We start from the raw sequence: 16,187 nt of genomic DNA, 5'->3' as shown, positions 1-16,187 counted from the left end.
TCTGGTAAATACAGCAGAATACAGTTAGAAGGGACATTCTCCTATCCTGGGTTTTCTATTTGGTTTTATAAGGTGATAAATCATCTGTTGAGAAAGCTATCAAGCTGCAGCCTGCTTAGGCAAGCTGACCGTGCTGTACAATAGGAGTTATTTGTGTTGTGAGTATCACAGAGCAGGCCAGGGCAGTAGGTGTGGTCTCAAGCACTGTGGTGGTTGCATAGATCTCAAGCACTGCTTCCAAGGGAATGGCACTGCCTTTAGAGAGGTTGTTTTTTGATCAGCATGGTAATAAAGAATTATATTAGCCTTCCAGAAATGTTACTGGGTGGCACTAGCTGAGGTTCAAAAACTTTGGAAAGTGCTGTTGTAGAGCCTTTACAGATCTGTATTTGTTGGAAAGGAAGAATCTTTCAGTTATCATATGGCTAGTTGTAAGACAAATCACTCGGGTACTTTATTTTGCCCTAATAAAAAGGGGACTGTAAGCACAAAAACTAGATCTCTAAATTCAGCATATATGCCATTTAGTCAGCTTGAATAATCCAGCCTGGCTGTATTTGAGAAAGCATTGTGCATTTTAGCAAGAAGTTTAGTAATGGTCAACTGAGCTACAATTTAAACGCATGGGGTAATGTATAGAAGCAGAGAGAGCAGGTATATAATGATATTTTTTTTCCTGCTACTGGCTGCTGAAGATGGGCTAGGGAACTAGGTTAGTCTGAATGAGGATTGCTCAGGCCTTTGAAAACATGACCAAAATGTGTCACCATAATTTTGTCTCTTTTGATGTGCATTCACATCTGTCTTCTGGAAATAACCCTTCCTGTTAAATAGGGATTAAGGTTTCCTGTCTTTGAGTTTCAGTATTATACAGTACAGAAGGACTGATTTAGGAAGAATCTGGAGCAGGAAGGGGGACCCAACCAATTTAGGTCATGATCTTTTCTTCTTCAAAATAATTACTGGTGTTTAAAGAGATTCATGTTATCTATGAAATTGCATGCTTATTTAAGCACTAATGGGTAATCTCATACATAGTGGCACAGTAATGTGTGATAATGTTATGTAGCGATTAGAAAGGGTATTGGCCAAGTGGCTTAGATATCTTTCTGAGGATGTGCCAGACCATAATCAAAGTGTTCTTGGATTGGGATGATATGGTAAGATTATAAGCCAGTTTGTTGCAATATGGAAGTATATGGCATTTTAAATGTCAGGAGTAAGAATTCAAAAACTTTGAAAGAGCATTTCCATTCCAAGTTCATCTTTCTTCTGAATGATGTAAAAGATGAGGTAAAAAAATATTATGATAAAAGGTAATTTGCTACCAATGTGTTTCTTAAGGGAAGGTATGTCAGGAGAGGACTTGTGTGCTATGAAATTGATGTCAAAATGTGGGGTTTTTGAAAGGCGAAGGAGAATCAGCTATTCCTGAACAGGATTTATGTCATTATACAAATAATGTTAGCAATGAAATGTAGGCAGGTAAGGCAAAGTATAGTGTCTGAAGTAACTAGTTGGGTTGGTTGGGTTTGGGGTTTTTTGTTTGTTTATTTTGTGTTTGGTTTTTTGGGTTTTGGGTTGTTTGGGGTTTTGTTTGTTTTGGTTTTGTTTGTTTGTTCTTTCTGGTTTTTTGTTTTGGTTTTTTGTTTGTTTGTTTTTTGAGATATGGATATCCCAGATGCAAAATCTCTGCAGATTTCAGTGCAACCCTTCTGTGTGTATCCTCGGATTACAAGCTTCTGAAGGTCTCCCTTCGAAGGCACATGGTCCTGGGTACCGCATTAGATGCGATTAGGGTCTGTAAACATTGTGTGAATTCTTCAAAGGCTCACCAGAATCATACAGAAATTTAAGTATGGCATGCTTAACTTAATAAAGAGGGTTTAAAACTTTAACTGCTTTAATGAAGAAATTTGTTTTAAAGTCCAAATGGCTTACCCAAAAATCCCAATGGCGTAGCTCAGTCTGTACTCTGACTTAAAACAGTTATTTTCCTTATACAACAAGTAAACTTTCCCTTGTCACTCTAATGTTCTTTAGCTTAGTGTGAATTACAGTTTTTAACACCACTTTATCTTAATGTTTTTAAAAGTATTTGAATTTTAGAAAGATTACTACACTAGAATGAATTATTAATATTTTTCTAAGTCCTATATACAAAAAGCACTACTCAACGTGTGGTTTCTTCCTTGAGGACTTTAGTCTGAGCAATCAGCATACAATAAAACACATTTAAATATTTAAAATATATTTAAAAAATTGTAAATATATATTATGTCCCTCATTCTGATGTTGTAAATTAGATACCTTGATGCAGAAACAGTGATACTTGAAAATGGCTATTCCATTTGATTTGTTTGTCTTTGGACTGTTTTTTACAAGAAAACAGAGCCAGCACAATCCACTCTTTAGATGGGCTGAAATAATTTGTGTTGCGTCCTTGCTGAAATCTCTTTTGCAAGACTAAAGTCTGTCTCCCTTTCCATTGCTGTGTGGTCATGTAATCAGTGGGACCCAGCTCTTTTTGGTGTAGCTGGAGTCTATTAGAAAAATGGTGAGACAAAACTGTGTTCAGTGCTTCTATGCCTGTGTCTTTCTAACTGGCAGTGGCTGTGCTGGGAGCATCATGCAGTTGTTGAAGCCTGACCTGGAGCGAGCACAGGTCTTGTCAATGAGTGTGCTCTTGGTGTCTGTGCTGTGCTTGCCAATTCCAGTTGCTTCACCACCTGGCTGCTAACAAGTTACTTATTGAAGGCAACTAGAATTTTGCAAACCTTGCTTAGACATTAAACATGGGCAGCAGCTTAGAGCTGATTCAGTGTTTTCCTGGGTTTGCCAGAAGATCAGCGTGGGTCTTGGTGAGTGTGCTGACAACACTATACTTTGGTTTATTGGCTCTGTAAATGATGTAATATGAACTTAGTGTTTGGGAAAATATTTTGACATCATCGGAGAGGGGTGAAGCATACACTTTTGTTAGTTATATGGGGAATTACAAAAATCACTTTCTGTTAAAATACATGAAGCAGGAAGTTACGACATTGCAGAGAGCAGCAGCCTGCTGTTTGGTAGATGGCTGATATCATCTCTGCTTGCTTCCGCCACTGCTAGAATTTACAGAAAATAGTAGGTGATAATTTTCTGCAGATGCTGCATTGCTCCGAAGTATTAACAGAAATAAACTTATAGCATGTGGATTAAAAGATCCTGAGAAATCTCTTCTTTAGGAAATCTTCCCTTAGGTTCTACTTCTAACATGCCTGAACCGAATTCCTCTGGTATGCTGCTAGGGGAGCTGTACCTGTGTTGAGAATTTGAGTTAAGTCACCTGAGACCTTCCAGAAAAGAGTGTGCTCAGTCCTTCATGTTGCTGCCTTGTCTTGCAGTAGCACCTGTGTGATGTGCTAGTATTAATACTTTTCTGGTAGAGTTACTGCTTGTTGGCATAAGACTGTGGCAGTTGCTTTTGACAGTGTAGAACTTCTCGATTCCTCTGAATGGGGATTCAAATAAGCTAAACCGAAGTCCCCTCTCTCCTTGCTTGAACCCACTTTACCTTGTTTGAGGTGCTACTTTCACGCCATGCTGATTAAAGCAGGTTCTTGCCATATTAAAAATAAAAAGAGACACATTTCTGGGCCAGAATTCTCATTTAATTCTTCTTTTGGGCTTTCAAAGCTGTCCACATTTCCATCAGAACCTGCCTTTGGGGGACAAGTGATACAAGACCTCAAGGAAAATGGAGAATCCCTTTAAGCTTCTGGGACCCGCAGATGATTCCATGTGAGCTTAAGTTGAGTTAGACTTTGTGATGAACATGAGATCATAAATTGGACACATTAGCAGATGAATGGCCTCAAGTGTATGTTAGAACATATGGTGTGATGGAACTGACTGGGAAGGAACATAATCATCACTGATTCTGCAGTTTTTTATGAGGGTTATTGGACATTACCTCTTAGGCTTAGATATGTTGATCTCTTTGGAGCAATCTCCTTTGGTCAAAGCATATGCTGACACCAGTTGTGTGTGGTATAAGGGACTTACATTAAAAAGAAATCAATCTGGTACAAAGCCTACAGTTATTTTAAGTGGTGATAATTATGAGCTACTAGCTAGAAACTATGCTTAAGTATTTTCTTTGTCCTTAGGGAGGGTAGAGCAACTGATGCTCCTGTGAGAATGTTCCTTTTCTTGAAATAGAAGTGAAGGGAATGGTTGCTCAAGTGTGGGTTTCTGACTTGTTCCTTTACTGCAGTGAATTTGAAACAACTTTGGCCTAGGTTATTCATGTTGGTTCCTTAAGATGTATTCATGGCTTTCAACTTCTGTGTTCAAATTGTGAAAATACACAGACATGGTTTTCAGAGAATGTAATCTCTAATTCCTCATGGCAAAATCACACCAGCGGTATAAGGTTGTGCTCTTTTGGGTCTTCCAAAGACACAACCCTGGTTGTATTCTGTTTTTTTCTGAGGTGGTATCTGTATCTTTGACTCGTTAAACTGAGGAAGATCACACTGAGATGTTACCAGCTCATTTCAGCTTATCCTACAACTGTAACCTTGGTAGTTACATGGTAGGAATATCCTGATGTGTCTTAAAGTCAACAAGGAAGCCCATGCTTCAAATCGGAGTGTTCGTTATAGGTGCGTAGGTGTGTATCTGATGAGCAAGTTTTTCCCTTGAAAGGTGATCTTGTTCTAATACACCTCTGTAATCAACTTCAGGGTAATTTAAATAGTTCAGTAGTGTGGCACTAACTTGAGGAATATCTGGCATTACCTGCCACTAAGTTCAGTCATGCTGTGTGCCACAGTAGCTATAGGGAAAAAAAAAAGCCATCTGCTCCAGATTCAACCTAGTTATATAGTAGTCAGTTGTACTGGGCATTTAATCCCTGTTAAACAGTTGAATTGTTGACTTGTTTAAACTGGTGGAAATATCCTTCTCAGGTGCAGCCCGAATCTGTGTACCATAGAATTGGTGGTTTGTTGCTCAGTAGAAGGACTAAGCTGCTTGCAGATCTTGGAATTCATGCTTTTCTCTCTAATTTAGAGATCTACAGTCTGTGTGTTGACGTGTTGGATGGGGAGGAGCTAGGTCATCTATTTCCAGTCAGAGGAGACTATAGAATCATAGAATAGGTTTTGGGTTGGAAGTGACCTTTAAAAATCATCTGGTCTAACCCCCCTGCCGTGGGCAGGGATGTCTTTCACTAGGTCGGGTTGCTCTAAGCCCCATCCACCCTGGCCTTGAACACTTCCAGGGATGGGGAATCCACAACTCCTCTAGACAACCTGTTCCCAGGTTTAGTTAAGAGCTCTCTTTTTAGTTGTTAGATAATGCTACTGGCCTTGTCGCTGCCAGGGTTTGTGAACACACTGGTATGTGGCTTCAGCAGAAGGCGCTCAGCTAAAGAACTGCCCCATAAAGGCAGACTGAAGATGTGTCTAGCTCCCTGTGTCCTGCAGTGGGCTAGCTGTGGACACTTGAGGGAAAAGCAGTAAAATTGCAGTACAAGTGATAGTCTCTCCTCTCTCTATCCTTCCAGTAGTCTCTTGTTCAGGAATGTCCTTAAATAGTGACTTCCCAGGGCCACTGTTCTTAGTATTACTGTAAAGCCTTTGCCTTCTGTGAACCTATCTATTTTTAAATTCACCTTTTTGGTCTTTGCATGGCAGCTCATGTTGTATGGAAGTACTTCCTTTTGGTTTACTTATGAACATGCTCTTCATAATTTGACTGGTAAGCTGTAACTTTGCGTTGGGAACATCACCATCTCGATATGGTTAATGACTATGGACTGTTCTCAATAAAAAACAGTCCTCAGTGGCTCCCATATTCTCTTTTCAGACTTATCCTGCAACAGTGATGAGTCCATGAAAAGATGATGTTAAACAACCTCTGTGATGGCTTGTATTCCTGAAAATGTGCCATTACTGTGTAGAAAACGAGAATGCCAGTTCAGGTAGTGTCAGATCGGTCATCAGTAACATGCTAGTGACACTGTAATAATGTGAGAAATTGTGATCACTTGTGTGCAAGAAGGATGAATTGGAGTAAACGTGGAGAATGGTCTTCAGGATGCTTTCAGTATTCGTTGGATGGGAGGAGACAAGAAGAGTTTTAGCCCAGCACCTGCAGGTAGATCAGGTTGTTTCTGGCCCTGTGTCTGAGGTGTCTTAAACACCTGGGAGAGTGACACAAGAGCAAATACTTATGAAATGGACAAAACCAATTAAATTAGAAATTAAAAGATAAGTGAGTGTTACAGCAATAAGATTCTGGCATAGTCATCCTAAATCACAGTGAAGTAAAAACTGAACAATTATTTAGATGGTACTGTAAACTTGCAGAAGAGAAATAAATGAATGGGTGTCTGCAGTGGTAATTCTTGTAGTCTGTCTCCCTTTTACTCCATCCAGCCTAACAAATGCCTGCTCTGATGTCTTCTGTGGCTGTTGATTAGTTTTGGCATGTGCAATATATAAAAAAGTATGAAATTAACAGCTGGGGATGGCACCTGGGTTGAGTCCTAGCTGGTGAGGTAAATAAAAGGCATCTTCAGCTTACCCTCTGAAAGTGCTTGCTGTGGTTATAGCACCTTTTTTTGAACAAAGTAGGAAACTATAGTGAGCTGTAAGCGTGCTTTTACTAGCTAGAAGGGGGAGCCAGTCATCTGTGGTTGGTAAGTCCTCCCAGACACCAGCAGCAGTAATCCATGAAAACAGATACTTTGGAACAGGAGCTCTGCAGCAGTTGGAGTTTGTTTGTCTTTACAGGATACAGAACTTAAATCCATGGTGTGATTTCTCTTGCCTTCAGAAATCCCGTGTATGAATGCTTCAACATACAAACTTTAAAAATGGAGAGAATAGTCAAGTGTAGGTTCTGCTTGTCTAGGTAACCTGTCTGATCTACGACCTTAATGATTTGAAATGATTGAGATATCCAGCTTAGTTTGAGACAGCCAGGTCATTTTGGTTTTGTTTGTTTGTTTTGGGGTTTTGAGGGTGGTTTGTTTTTTTTTTTTTTTTTGTTTTTTTTTTTTACTGGACTTTTTATTTCTCTCTTCTTTTGCTGGGAGTAGAGCTGTTTACCAGCTCCTTCATGACACCCGTCTAAGTGGAGGGAAACTGTTGTTGTGCTGCTCCTTGTAAGCTAAATCTACGCTTTTTTAGACTTGGGCCACTTTTCTAAATCCCATGGATTTCTCTCAAGTACTTTTCTACTTTGTTTACTGCAGTGTTCAGCTTTGGTTGCAGCGGTCCTAGATGAGGCCTCAGTGCTGAGCTGTGAAGACTTAATTCCCTTTCTTTCCTTAGGCAGTGCTTTCATGTACTCTGCAAGCTTGTGTAAGCCAGCACTGCCACCAGAAATAGCTAGTGTAAACATCTGTGTAGTTAACTCTGTGACCTGTCCTGGGAAGCAGATCTATGTAAAAACTATCACTTTCTCAGTGTGTTTAGTACTAAATCAATACCCTGGTGCAGTTTCGCAGTGACTGTCTCCTGCTGTCCCACCTGCTACAACTGCAGAGCCGAACATGACTTACATCCCCTTTTAAACCAACAACAAATTCAGTTTACGTTAATGTGGGGTGCGAGCTGTGGTGTTTGAGGCTTGTTTAAAGCCTCACTATATTTAACAGCAGTGACTAGAAGGGTTATGGCCTCAACAGTTTGGCAGTGGAAGGGGGCATGTGGCTGATAGCCTCTTGAAGTACGTGGAGTCAAGAGTCCATGGCACTATGTTTCTCTGCTCTGATTGCTCTGCAGTGCACTAGACAGTCTTTGAAGACCAGATGGGTACGGTGTAGACAGATCTAGTTGTAATTTCTCATTTTGCTGCAGAGTGGGTAATTCATAATAAATTGTTTTTCATAGCCTTTTGACACTGCTGAAGTGATCCAGAGGTAGGTTGTTGGAGCCAGGGAGGTAGTACGCTTGGATCTGACCAGGTTGCTTAAGCAGCTCATCTCAACCTTCATAGCCCGTGCTCAGTTTCAGTCGGCCAAGTAAACTTCTGCACCCCATCGTGGGCGTCTGCCTTGATGACAGGATAGGGACTCTCATCATTTCCAGCAACACTGAGTTTGAATACTGTAAGCCAACACTTTACCAGGACTGCAGCAGTGATGATGGGTAATGTAACACAGTGTGCCTGGGGTATGCTGGCCTAAAATGTTTTCAGGGTGGAGAAATTTGGTAAGTATTGATTCTTACATTAACGAGAAGCAAATTGGATGCTCTCAAACTGGGGAAATACATTGTCTGAAGGCAAATGTTTGAAACTTTCAGAGTATGATTTCAGTAGTTATTCTGTCATAATTACAGGCTGGGTTGTGGGAGACATGATGTGAATCAGTCTTGCAGAGATATGCACATACCAAATAGCAAATCTTTTGAGGTAAAAGTTGTGTTATTTTCAGAGCTTTATATCTAATTTGACCCTGTTTAACAGCTAAGGAATTGAAAAGTTACTGATACATCACTGCTGAAGGTAGCTAATCTATAAACCAGTAACCATTTTTTTTCTGTAGCATGTGAAATTGATTGGGGGGGGGGGGGGGTACTATTCATCAGTGCATTTCCTTACACTATTTGCACATTTGTATATGCAAATATAAGCCCTGCCTATACCGCAGAGGCAACTGTGCAGTGCTGTTTGCATATGTAAAATAGGCTGTGCTGAACTGTATGGAGTAAAACTACACAGCTGTACCATAATTTTATATCAGCCATGTAAATGAGTGGGATAAACACCTTCTTATGGTGCTGTTCTGTATTGGCCTTCAGCTTTAGTCTTGCAGCAAAGAAACTGTTTTGATAAAAGAACCTGTTACAAAAGTTCCTTGAGTCTAAGCATTTCTGCTGTGTAATGTTAGTGTAGAGGGGGCATTGATTTCAAGTATACATAAATATTTGAAATTTTGTTTTGTAATTTTAGTGTCTGTAGCTAGAGCTGTGCTTAGAATGTTAAATTATTGGGAATTTAAGCTAATAACTTTCTAAAGTTTTTTTCCTACTTTTAAAAAAGAAAAGATATATTAGAGCTAGGTCCACTTCATTTTGGGTGAAGTTGGGTGGGAAAGAGGTAATAACTTTACATTTTAAATTAGAAAATTCTTCACATTCAGAAAATATTAAGCCAAGCCTGTAGAATAATCCCTGTTTCCCAAACTTCTGGTTTGGGGCTTGACCCCTGGACTTATCCTTATTCCCCCCAAGATTTTTTTTTTTAAAATGTTGTATTTTATTATTCAAAGGTATGAGTTGGGAATTTGGGACAGGTAATGAAGCTGCCGGTTGAAAAATAGTTTTCTTACTGCTGTATTATAGTTAATTAAATGTTCAGGTCTTAAGCAAACGTTAACAGTTACTTTTAAGTAGCTGATTTTCTGGCATGTTTGCAAATGATTTTTAACTAATAGTGCATGTGGCTGAAATCTAAAATAGTGTCTTTGCATTTCTTTTGTGTGACTTTCATACTAACTTGACTGATGAACGAACATACACTGAAGGAATTGGTAAATTGTCCACTGCCGATGGTAAAGCCTTCGCAGATCCTGAGGTTCTCCGAAGATTGACGTCCTCTGTCAGCTGTGCACTGGATGAAGCTGCTGCTGCATTGACACGGATGAGAGCAGAGAACAATCACAATGCAGGACAAGTGGACAAGTATGTATTGATCACTCCCCACCCCTAGTCCCCCAACTATAGAATGCAAGTTTGTATTTTTAATTTCAAATTCAGTTAATTTTATAGTTAGTACTTGGTAGTGTATCTGCTCTACTACTAGCAGAAGCAGTTATTGAATCTGAAGGTGTAACTACTGTCCTATCAGGTTATTGGCTTCAAAGTGTAAGAGAAAAGTACAAAAAAAGTTACTTTCTAGCCTGCTGCTCTTTCTATGTACTAGACAACTAGACAGTTGATTTTTTTTTTCCCCCCCCAAAAACAGGTTAAATTCGTACATGTAGAAGAGTTGGTGATAGTTCTCTAATTACTGCCTCAGCATACTTTGGAAACTAATGAATCTAGTTAATTGTATTAAAAGTTGGAAGAGAATGCTAATACTTACAGGGCAGCAGTTTGTCCCAGGATCTTGCTCAGGAACTTAGGGGAAAATGAAAACTGTGTTATCCGATAACTTTTTGTAACTGATAATTAATGAGGATGGCATTTAACTCCCATGATGACAAAACTGAAGATTTGTCCTATGGCATCAAAAGCTTTCTTCTATGTTGGTAATTCCAAACCATCTTTAGGGGTCCTGAAATATTTTCTACTCTGACAATATTTTCTACTCTACTAGGCAAATAGTTCCTAAACTGTTGGGATGGTGTGACTGCATATACTGTTGAACTTAAGATCTAGGATCAAAAATTGAAAGTCTTAAGTTTTCTTTCATATGGATATCTTCGTGAAATTCAGACTTGGGATTTGCAAAACAAAGTGCTTACAGTAAAGGAGGGAGTCGTGAGTCAGTACTCAAAATGTAAATACAAATACAGAACAAATATAGTTTCATTTCCTAACAAGCTAGAGAAATTACTTGTGAATCAGAACATGGAGAGATGAAAATAAGCTGGGGAAGCATGCTTGACCATAAAAAGGAAGCATACAAGAGGTGGAAGCAGGCCAGGTGGCCCATGGGGAATGTAGAGACAATGTCCAAGCATACAGGGTTGTGATTAGGAAGGCCAAAGCCCACCTGGAGTTGAATCTGGCAAAGGGCATGAAAGGCAGTAAGATCTACTAGTGTGAGTATATCAGCTGCAAAAGGAAGATGAGGGAAGATGTGGGCCTGCCTCAGAATATGGCAGGGGACCTAGTGACGGGGACACAGAATAGGAGGAGGTAGCGAATGCTGCACTTACTTTGGGCTTTACTGGTGTGATTTGCTTTCAGGAATCCCAGGCCCCTGAGATGAGTGGGAAGGTCTGGACCGAGGATGGCTTGCCCTTGGTTGGTACCAGGTCAGGGAGCATTTAAACAGGTTGGACATAATCCAGTGGACAAGTTCATGGGACCTGATAGGATGCACCCATGAGTACTGAAGGAGCTGGCTGTTGTCACTGTGAGGCCAGTCTCAATTTATTTGAAAGGTCATGAGGAATGAGGGAGGTTCCTGAGGACTAGAAGAAAGCAAATGTCACCCCTGTGCTCAAGAAGGGCGAGAAAGAGGATCCAAGGGACTTATAGGCAGGTCAGACTCAAGTCAGTCCCTGAAAAGGTGATGGTGCAAATCCTCCTGGAAGCCATTTCCTAGCATAGTAAGTACAAAATTGTGATGGGAAGTAGTCAGCATGGTTTTACAAAGGGGAGATCAAACCCGACCTGATAGCCTTCTATGATGAGATGGCTGCATTGGTAGGTGAGAGGAGAGCAGTGGCCGCTGTTTATCTTGACTTCAGCAAGTATTCATGCTGTATCCCACAGCATCCTGTGGGACAGGCTGATGAAGTACAGACCAGTGAGGTGGATTGAAAACTGTCTGAACTACTAGGCTCAGAGTTGTTAGTAGCACGATGTTCAGGTGAAAGCAAGTTGCTAGTGTTGTACTTCAGGGGATGATACTGGGGCTAGTACTGTTTAATGTCTTCATCAGTGACCCGTGTGATGGTACAGAGTACGTCTTCAGCAGGTTTGCAGATGATACAAAACTGAAAGCAGTGGTTGGTGGACCAGATGGTTGTGCTGCCATTCAGAGGGACCTTGACAACCTGGAGAAGGGGGCCAGCATGAATCTCATGAAATTCAGCAAAGGGAAATGCAAAGTCTTGCACCTGGGGACGAATATCTCCCCATCCATATCATCCTGCATTGATATGGATGGGGAGGGCCAAATGGCTGGAAGTCAACATTTGAGAAAAAGACCTGAGTTTTCTGGTGGACAACAAGTGGAACATAAGCCAGCAATGCACCCTTAGAGCAAAGGTCAACAGCATCTTGTGCTTAATTTGGAAGAACATCCCAGTGTCATTCTTGTCACTTTTACAAAATGTGTTGGAAGTACCTCAAAGTGAACCTTAGCAGAGGGCAAAATGGGAGACCCCCTGAGGTGCCTGGGTCTACTAGAATCAACTACAAGTCTTGTTTTTAATAGCTTTTTCCCAGAGCATGTTTGGTTTCACAGCAGTTCTGTATTATATGAGGTGGCTTAAGGTCATTTTCTGAGAATGATGGGACCTGCTTCAGGATTTGTCTCACAGGTTATGGTGTTGAGTGGCCCCCGTTTCTAAAGGCTAGACTATGTGTCTGCAAAAGTACATGAATCCCCACTCTCCTGCCAGCTGAACACGGGAGCCCAAGCTGTAAATGCCTGGTTACATGTGGGTTGCAGCAAGGCTCTTTTGACTGCTTGTGCTATGAGCACACAGCTGTCCCTTACTACCTCCCAGGAGAAGGTGGCAGGTTTGATAGTCCTGCAGCCTTTTAGTGGGATCCCTTTGCTTCAGTATATGAATTTGACTATGTAGTCAAATAATACACTTTACCAAAAATACCATTTTTTTGGCTTACAATAATTAGTGATTACAATGCAAATGTAAGTGATCAGATACTGGATATTCTCTTTCAGTCAGATCTCAGCTTTTATCTAGCAGCTGCTACCACAGTTTATTTCATTTTGGGGTATATGGCAAATGAGTTCCTTTTAAAATAGGGACTTAACATGTTTTAACCGTTACAGTCTTTGAACAGTTGAAAATTGAGACTTGCATGCCTTCCTGAGGGAACTTTGTGCTCAAATGGATATTTTCTTCATTGTGAGTGAATTTCTTGAGTGAACTTCTGTCTTTTACAGAAGAAGAGTAGAAGTTTGAAGTTTTTAATGAATCTGAGTGTACTAGTTTTTGTTTTAAGCAACAAGCTTCCATATCTTGCAAATTAATATACTGATAGGAATGCATCACATACAGTCCACTGCTGTTACCACAAAAAGCTCTTCCTCCCTTCCCCCTCACACTAGGGCATTAATTATGGTTTGGTTCCCAGTGGCTGAGGAGGGACCATGATTCCTTGCATGTATTTTCTAAATAAAATTATATCATCAGTTGGAGAAGTGTAACTGAGTTGGTACTGAGCATGACTTGCACTTGTTTACACTTCGTTTTAGCAGTGCTTTAACAGTTGTCTTTGCTGTTAGTCTTTTTGTACAGAAAAAGATTTAAAGGACAGGTGACTTGGTTTGAAATTGAAGCTCAGCTCATCTTTATCAAGATTTGATTAGTGTGCTTTCCTAGGTCTTGGGGGAAATAGCTATTCTCTTCTACTTCAGAGGTTAATGATGTTTAAAGTAGTGATTATAGACTTTATAGTGATTATAGCACTTTGAGATGCCAAGAACTCAAGGTTTGTCTTGTCTTTTCCTTTTAACTCTTAGCTTGTAATTACCTTTTATGTTTTTTTTTAAGGATGAGTTAGTAGTATTCCATGTAGGATTTGTGGTGTTATTGCTGTTTAAAAAACGTGCAGTTCAACTGGCTTATTTCATCCATCTGAAAACTTCTGTAGTATGCTTTTAACAGTACATGAAAGGAAACACAGTAAACTTTTGTAAGGCTCTTCTCCTTTCTTCCTTTAAGATGTCATTAGGTAAGGCAAGGATTTTTCTTTGAAATGGCTGCTTAAATTAAGAAACTGGTGTTTTGAATTAAAAGAAAAAAAATCTTTTGGCTAGTGTAGAGAAGTAAGTCCCACTACAGCAGAGACAATGGTTGGAAGTTTGTCTTGTTGCAGTACTCAGTATTAGTGGTCTCTCTGATACTAGGCTGTTTACTTTTTGGCTTTATGTCTACTAGAAATTAGCCTTGGTACCTATAGTCAGTAGTTTGTCATGATCATAGCCTCTGTGTGTCTGGTGTTCCACCGAAGTGTGAATAGCATCAGTGGGGTTTACTTCTGTGTCTTGCAAATACCACAAGTTACCTGCTTTTGAGCACTCTTCTTTGCATCTAGTCTGTATGAGGCTTATGTGAGTTAGCAACTGATGAGGACAAGAGCTAATTTAGACATAAGCAAGTTCTTTATCTCTGTTGTACCTATGGAAATAATGTTTATGGATATATTTTTTTCTTAAATCTGTGAGGTATATTTTTCTAGCAAGGCTTAGTACTAATGTGAGTCTCTAAGTGGAGACTTCTTCCTTGCATAGGAAAGCTACCCATCTATGGCAGATTTGTTCTGAGCTTATTCTGTGGTAACTGATTTTCCAGTCGCAGTTTGGCAGAAGCATGCTCAGATGGGGATGTAAATGCTGTCCGGAAGCTGTTGGATGAAGGAAGAAGTGTAAATGAACATACTGAAGAAGGGGAGAGTCTCCTTTGCTTGGCCTGTTCAGCAGGATATTATGAATTGGCACAAGTAAGTAACAAATGTAATCACAACTAAACCTTTGTGAAGCACTGTCTAAGGGGCTGCTTTGGTAGGTAAACATTTTAGCTATTCTGATTATAATAATTTTTTATACTCTAAACAGAGTATCAGTTAATACAGTTTATTGTGGGCTTCTAGTTATCATTTGTCTTTTTAATGGAAAAATGCCATCATATATGCCTTTAGGTTTAAGGGACTCATCTGAGGAATGTGTCTTGCGTTTTATGATGTATCTGTTTTTCTGGCATTGGTCTAGATGCAGTCGAGCTGTTCTGCCAAGTAGACATTGCAAGAGGATCTAAAATAGCAGCAAAATCAAACACTACAAGTGGTTACCTTCTAAAAGCTCATGTCTCTCTCACTCAATCTTTTTTTTTAAAATCACATCTGTAAAAACAATGCATTAATTTGTTAAATTTTGGCTTTTATACTTATGTATCTAAGGGCAGAATTTGTGCTTGAAGATATTTAGGTGATAGTTCTCAAAGTGGCCAGCTTCATGTTTTGGTGCCAGGCAAGAGTACAGAGAGAAAACTGTTTACCTGTAAGCTTGACGCAATGTGTGATGTGGTCACTAATGCAAGTTTACAGTTTCTCTGCTGTCATTCTGCTTAGTGCATTGCCCTGTGACTTTTGAAAATGTCAGTATTGCACTGTAACTTAATGTTGATTTTAGCAGATATGAACAAATGTAGAAAATCAGCACTTTCTGAAGCAGAGCACAGTGCAGGTAGTAATTATAAATGGCCCTGGGGAGTGCCATTGTGCTTCACCATTGGGGGTATTACTGCAAGGGAATGTCATGGCTGGCTGGGGAATCATTCTCACAAGCCCCACTGAACAAAAAGCAAACTAAAAGTCTGTGTTATAATTTATTTATTAAAGTGAACTTTTTTCTCTAGGTGCTACTAGCAATGCATGCAAATGTTGAAGATCGAGGGAATAAAGGAGACATAACTCCCTTAATGGCAGCTGCCAGTGGAGGCTATGTAGATATTGTTAAACTTCTCCTTGTTCATTGTGCAGACGTCAACGCACAATCTTCAACAGGTAACTGGGAAGCAGGAACATGAAGAATTAATAAGATTGGCATATAAGATGTGCAGCTGTTCTGAACATCTGTGTTTTTGTCTGATAGTTTCATTCACAAGAAAACATGACAAGAACTATTAAGAATAGGCCAGATACATAGAGGATGTGTTTAGAGTCTTACCTGGCCATTATTAAAGATTGTTTTAAATATAAACTGTAATGGAAAGCACTCTTCCCGTGAAAACCACTGTGGTGTTAGATGACCAGAAAAATACATGAAGTTTAGTTTTTCTTATCTGTATAATCCAGAATTAGCCAGTAAGAAGACCATGGGACACATCTGGTCAAGACCACTTATTTCAGTCTGTTGTTATTTTACCAAAGTGGAGGTGCAATTCTTTGAGCATCGAATGTTGTCTACACTGCTGATGCTTGACCACAGCTTAACTAACCTTGCTAAGAGTATTAACCTGCAGTTGGATTCTGCTAATATTAAGATGGAATTTAAACTTTGTTCAAATTTTAAAGAAGTCAGGTGTCTGAACTATGAAATGTACTTTTTATCTTGATGTTTAGCCATATTAAGCAGAACTTAGCTTAAAATTAACAGTAGCATTTAAAACATGAGCCATACGTAATTGTCTGTATGTACTGGAGTTTTAAATTGTAAATTTATTTTCATTTAGCCCGTAAAAGTTTTTCAAGGATACAGTCTCAGGCAAAAAAACCCAAACTCCCCTCTGCCCAAACTCACAGTGAGCATGAAAA

General features: G+C 39.7%; 1 protein-coding gene across 17 annotated transcripts in view; it reads left to right on the top strand.

The window, feature by feature from the left end:
- The window catches only part of ANKHD1 (ankyrin repeat and KH domain containing 1), a 119,037-nt gene that overhangs the window by 33,862 nt on the left and 68,988 nt on the right, over positions 1 to 16,187 (top strand). For all 17 annotated transcript variants that reach the window (XM_049830095.1, XM_049830091.1, XM_049830084.1 and 14 more), the window contains exons 3-5: positions 9,530 to 9,686; positions 14,228 to 14,375; positions 15,290 to 15,437. In XM_049830095.1, the coding sequence (XP_049686052.1) occupies positions 9,530 to 9,686; positions 14,228 to 14,375; positions 15,290 to 15,437 (453 nt within the window). The remainder of the gene's footprint in view (positions 1 to 9,529; positions 9,687 to 14,227; positions 14,376 to 15,289; positions 15,438 to 16,187) is intronic.

The sequence above is a fragment of the Accipiter gentilis genome, chromosome 26 (assembly GCF_929443795.1).
Source record: "Accipiter gentilis chromosome 26, bAccGen1.1, whole genome shotgun sequence".
In the NCBI taxonomy this organism is placed as follows: Eukaryota; Metazoa; Chordata; class Aves; order Accipitriformes; family Accipitridae; genus Astur; species Astur gentilis.
This window is presented reverse-complemented; position numbering and strand designations above follow the sequence as displayed.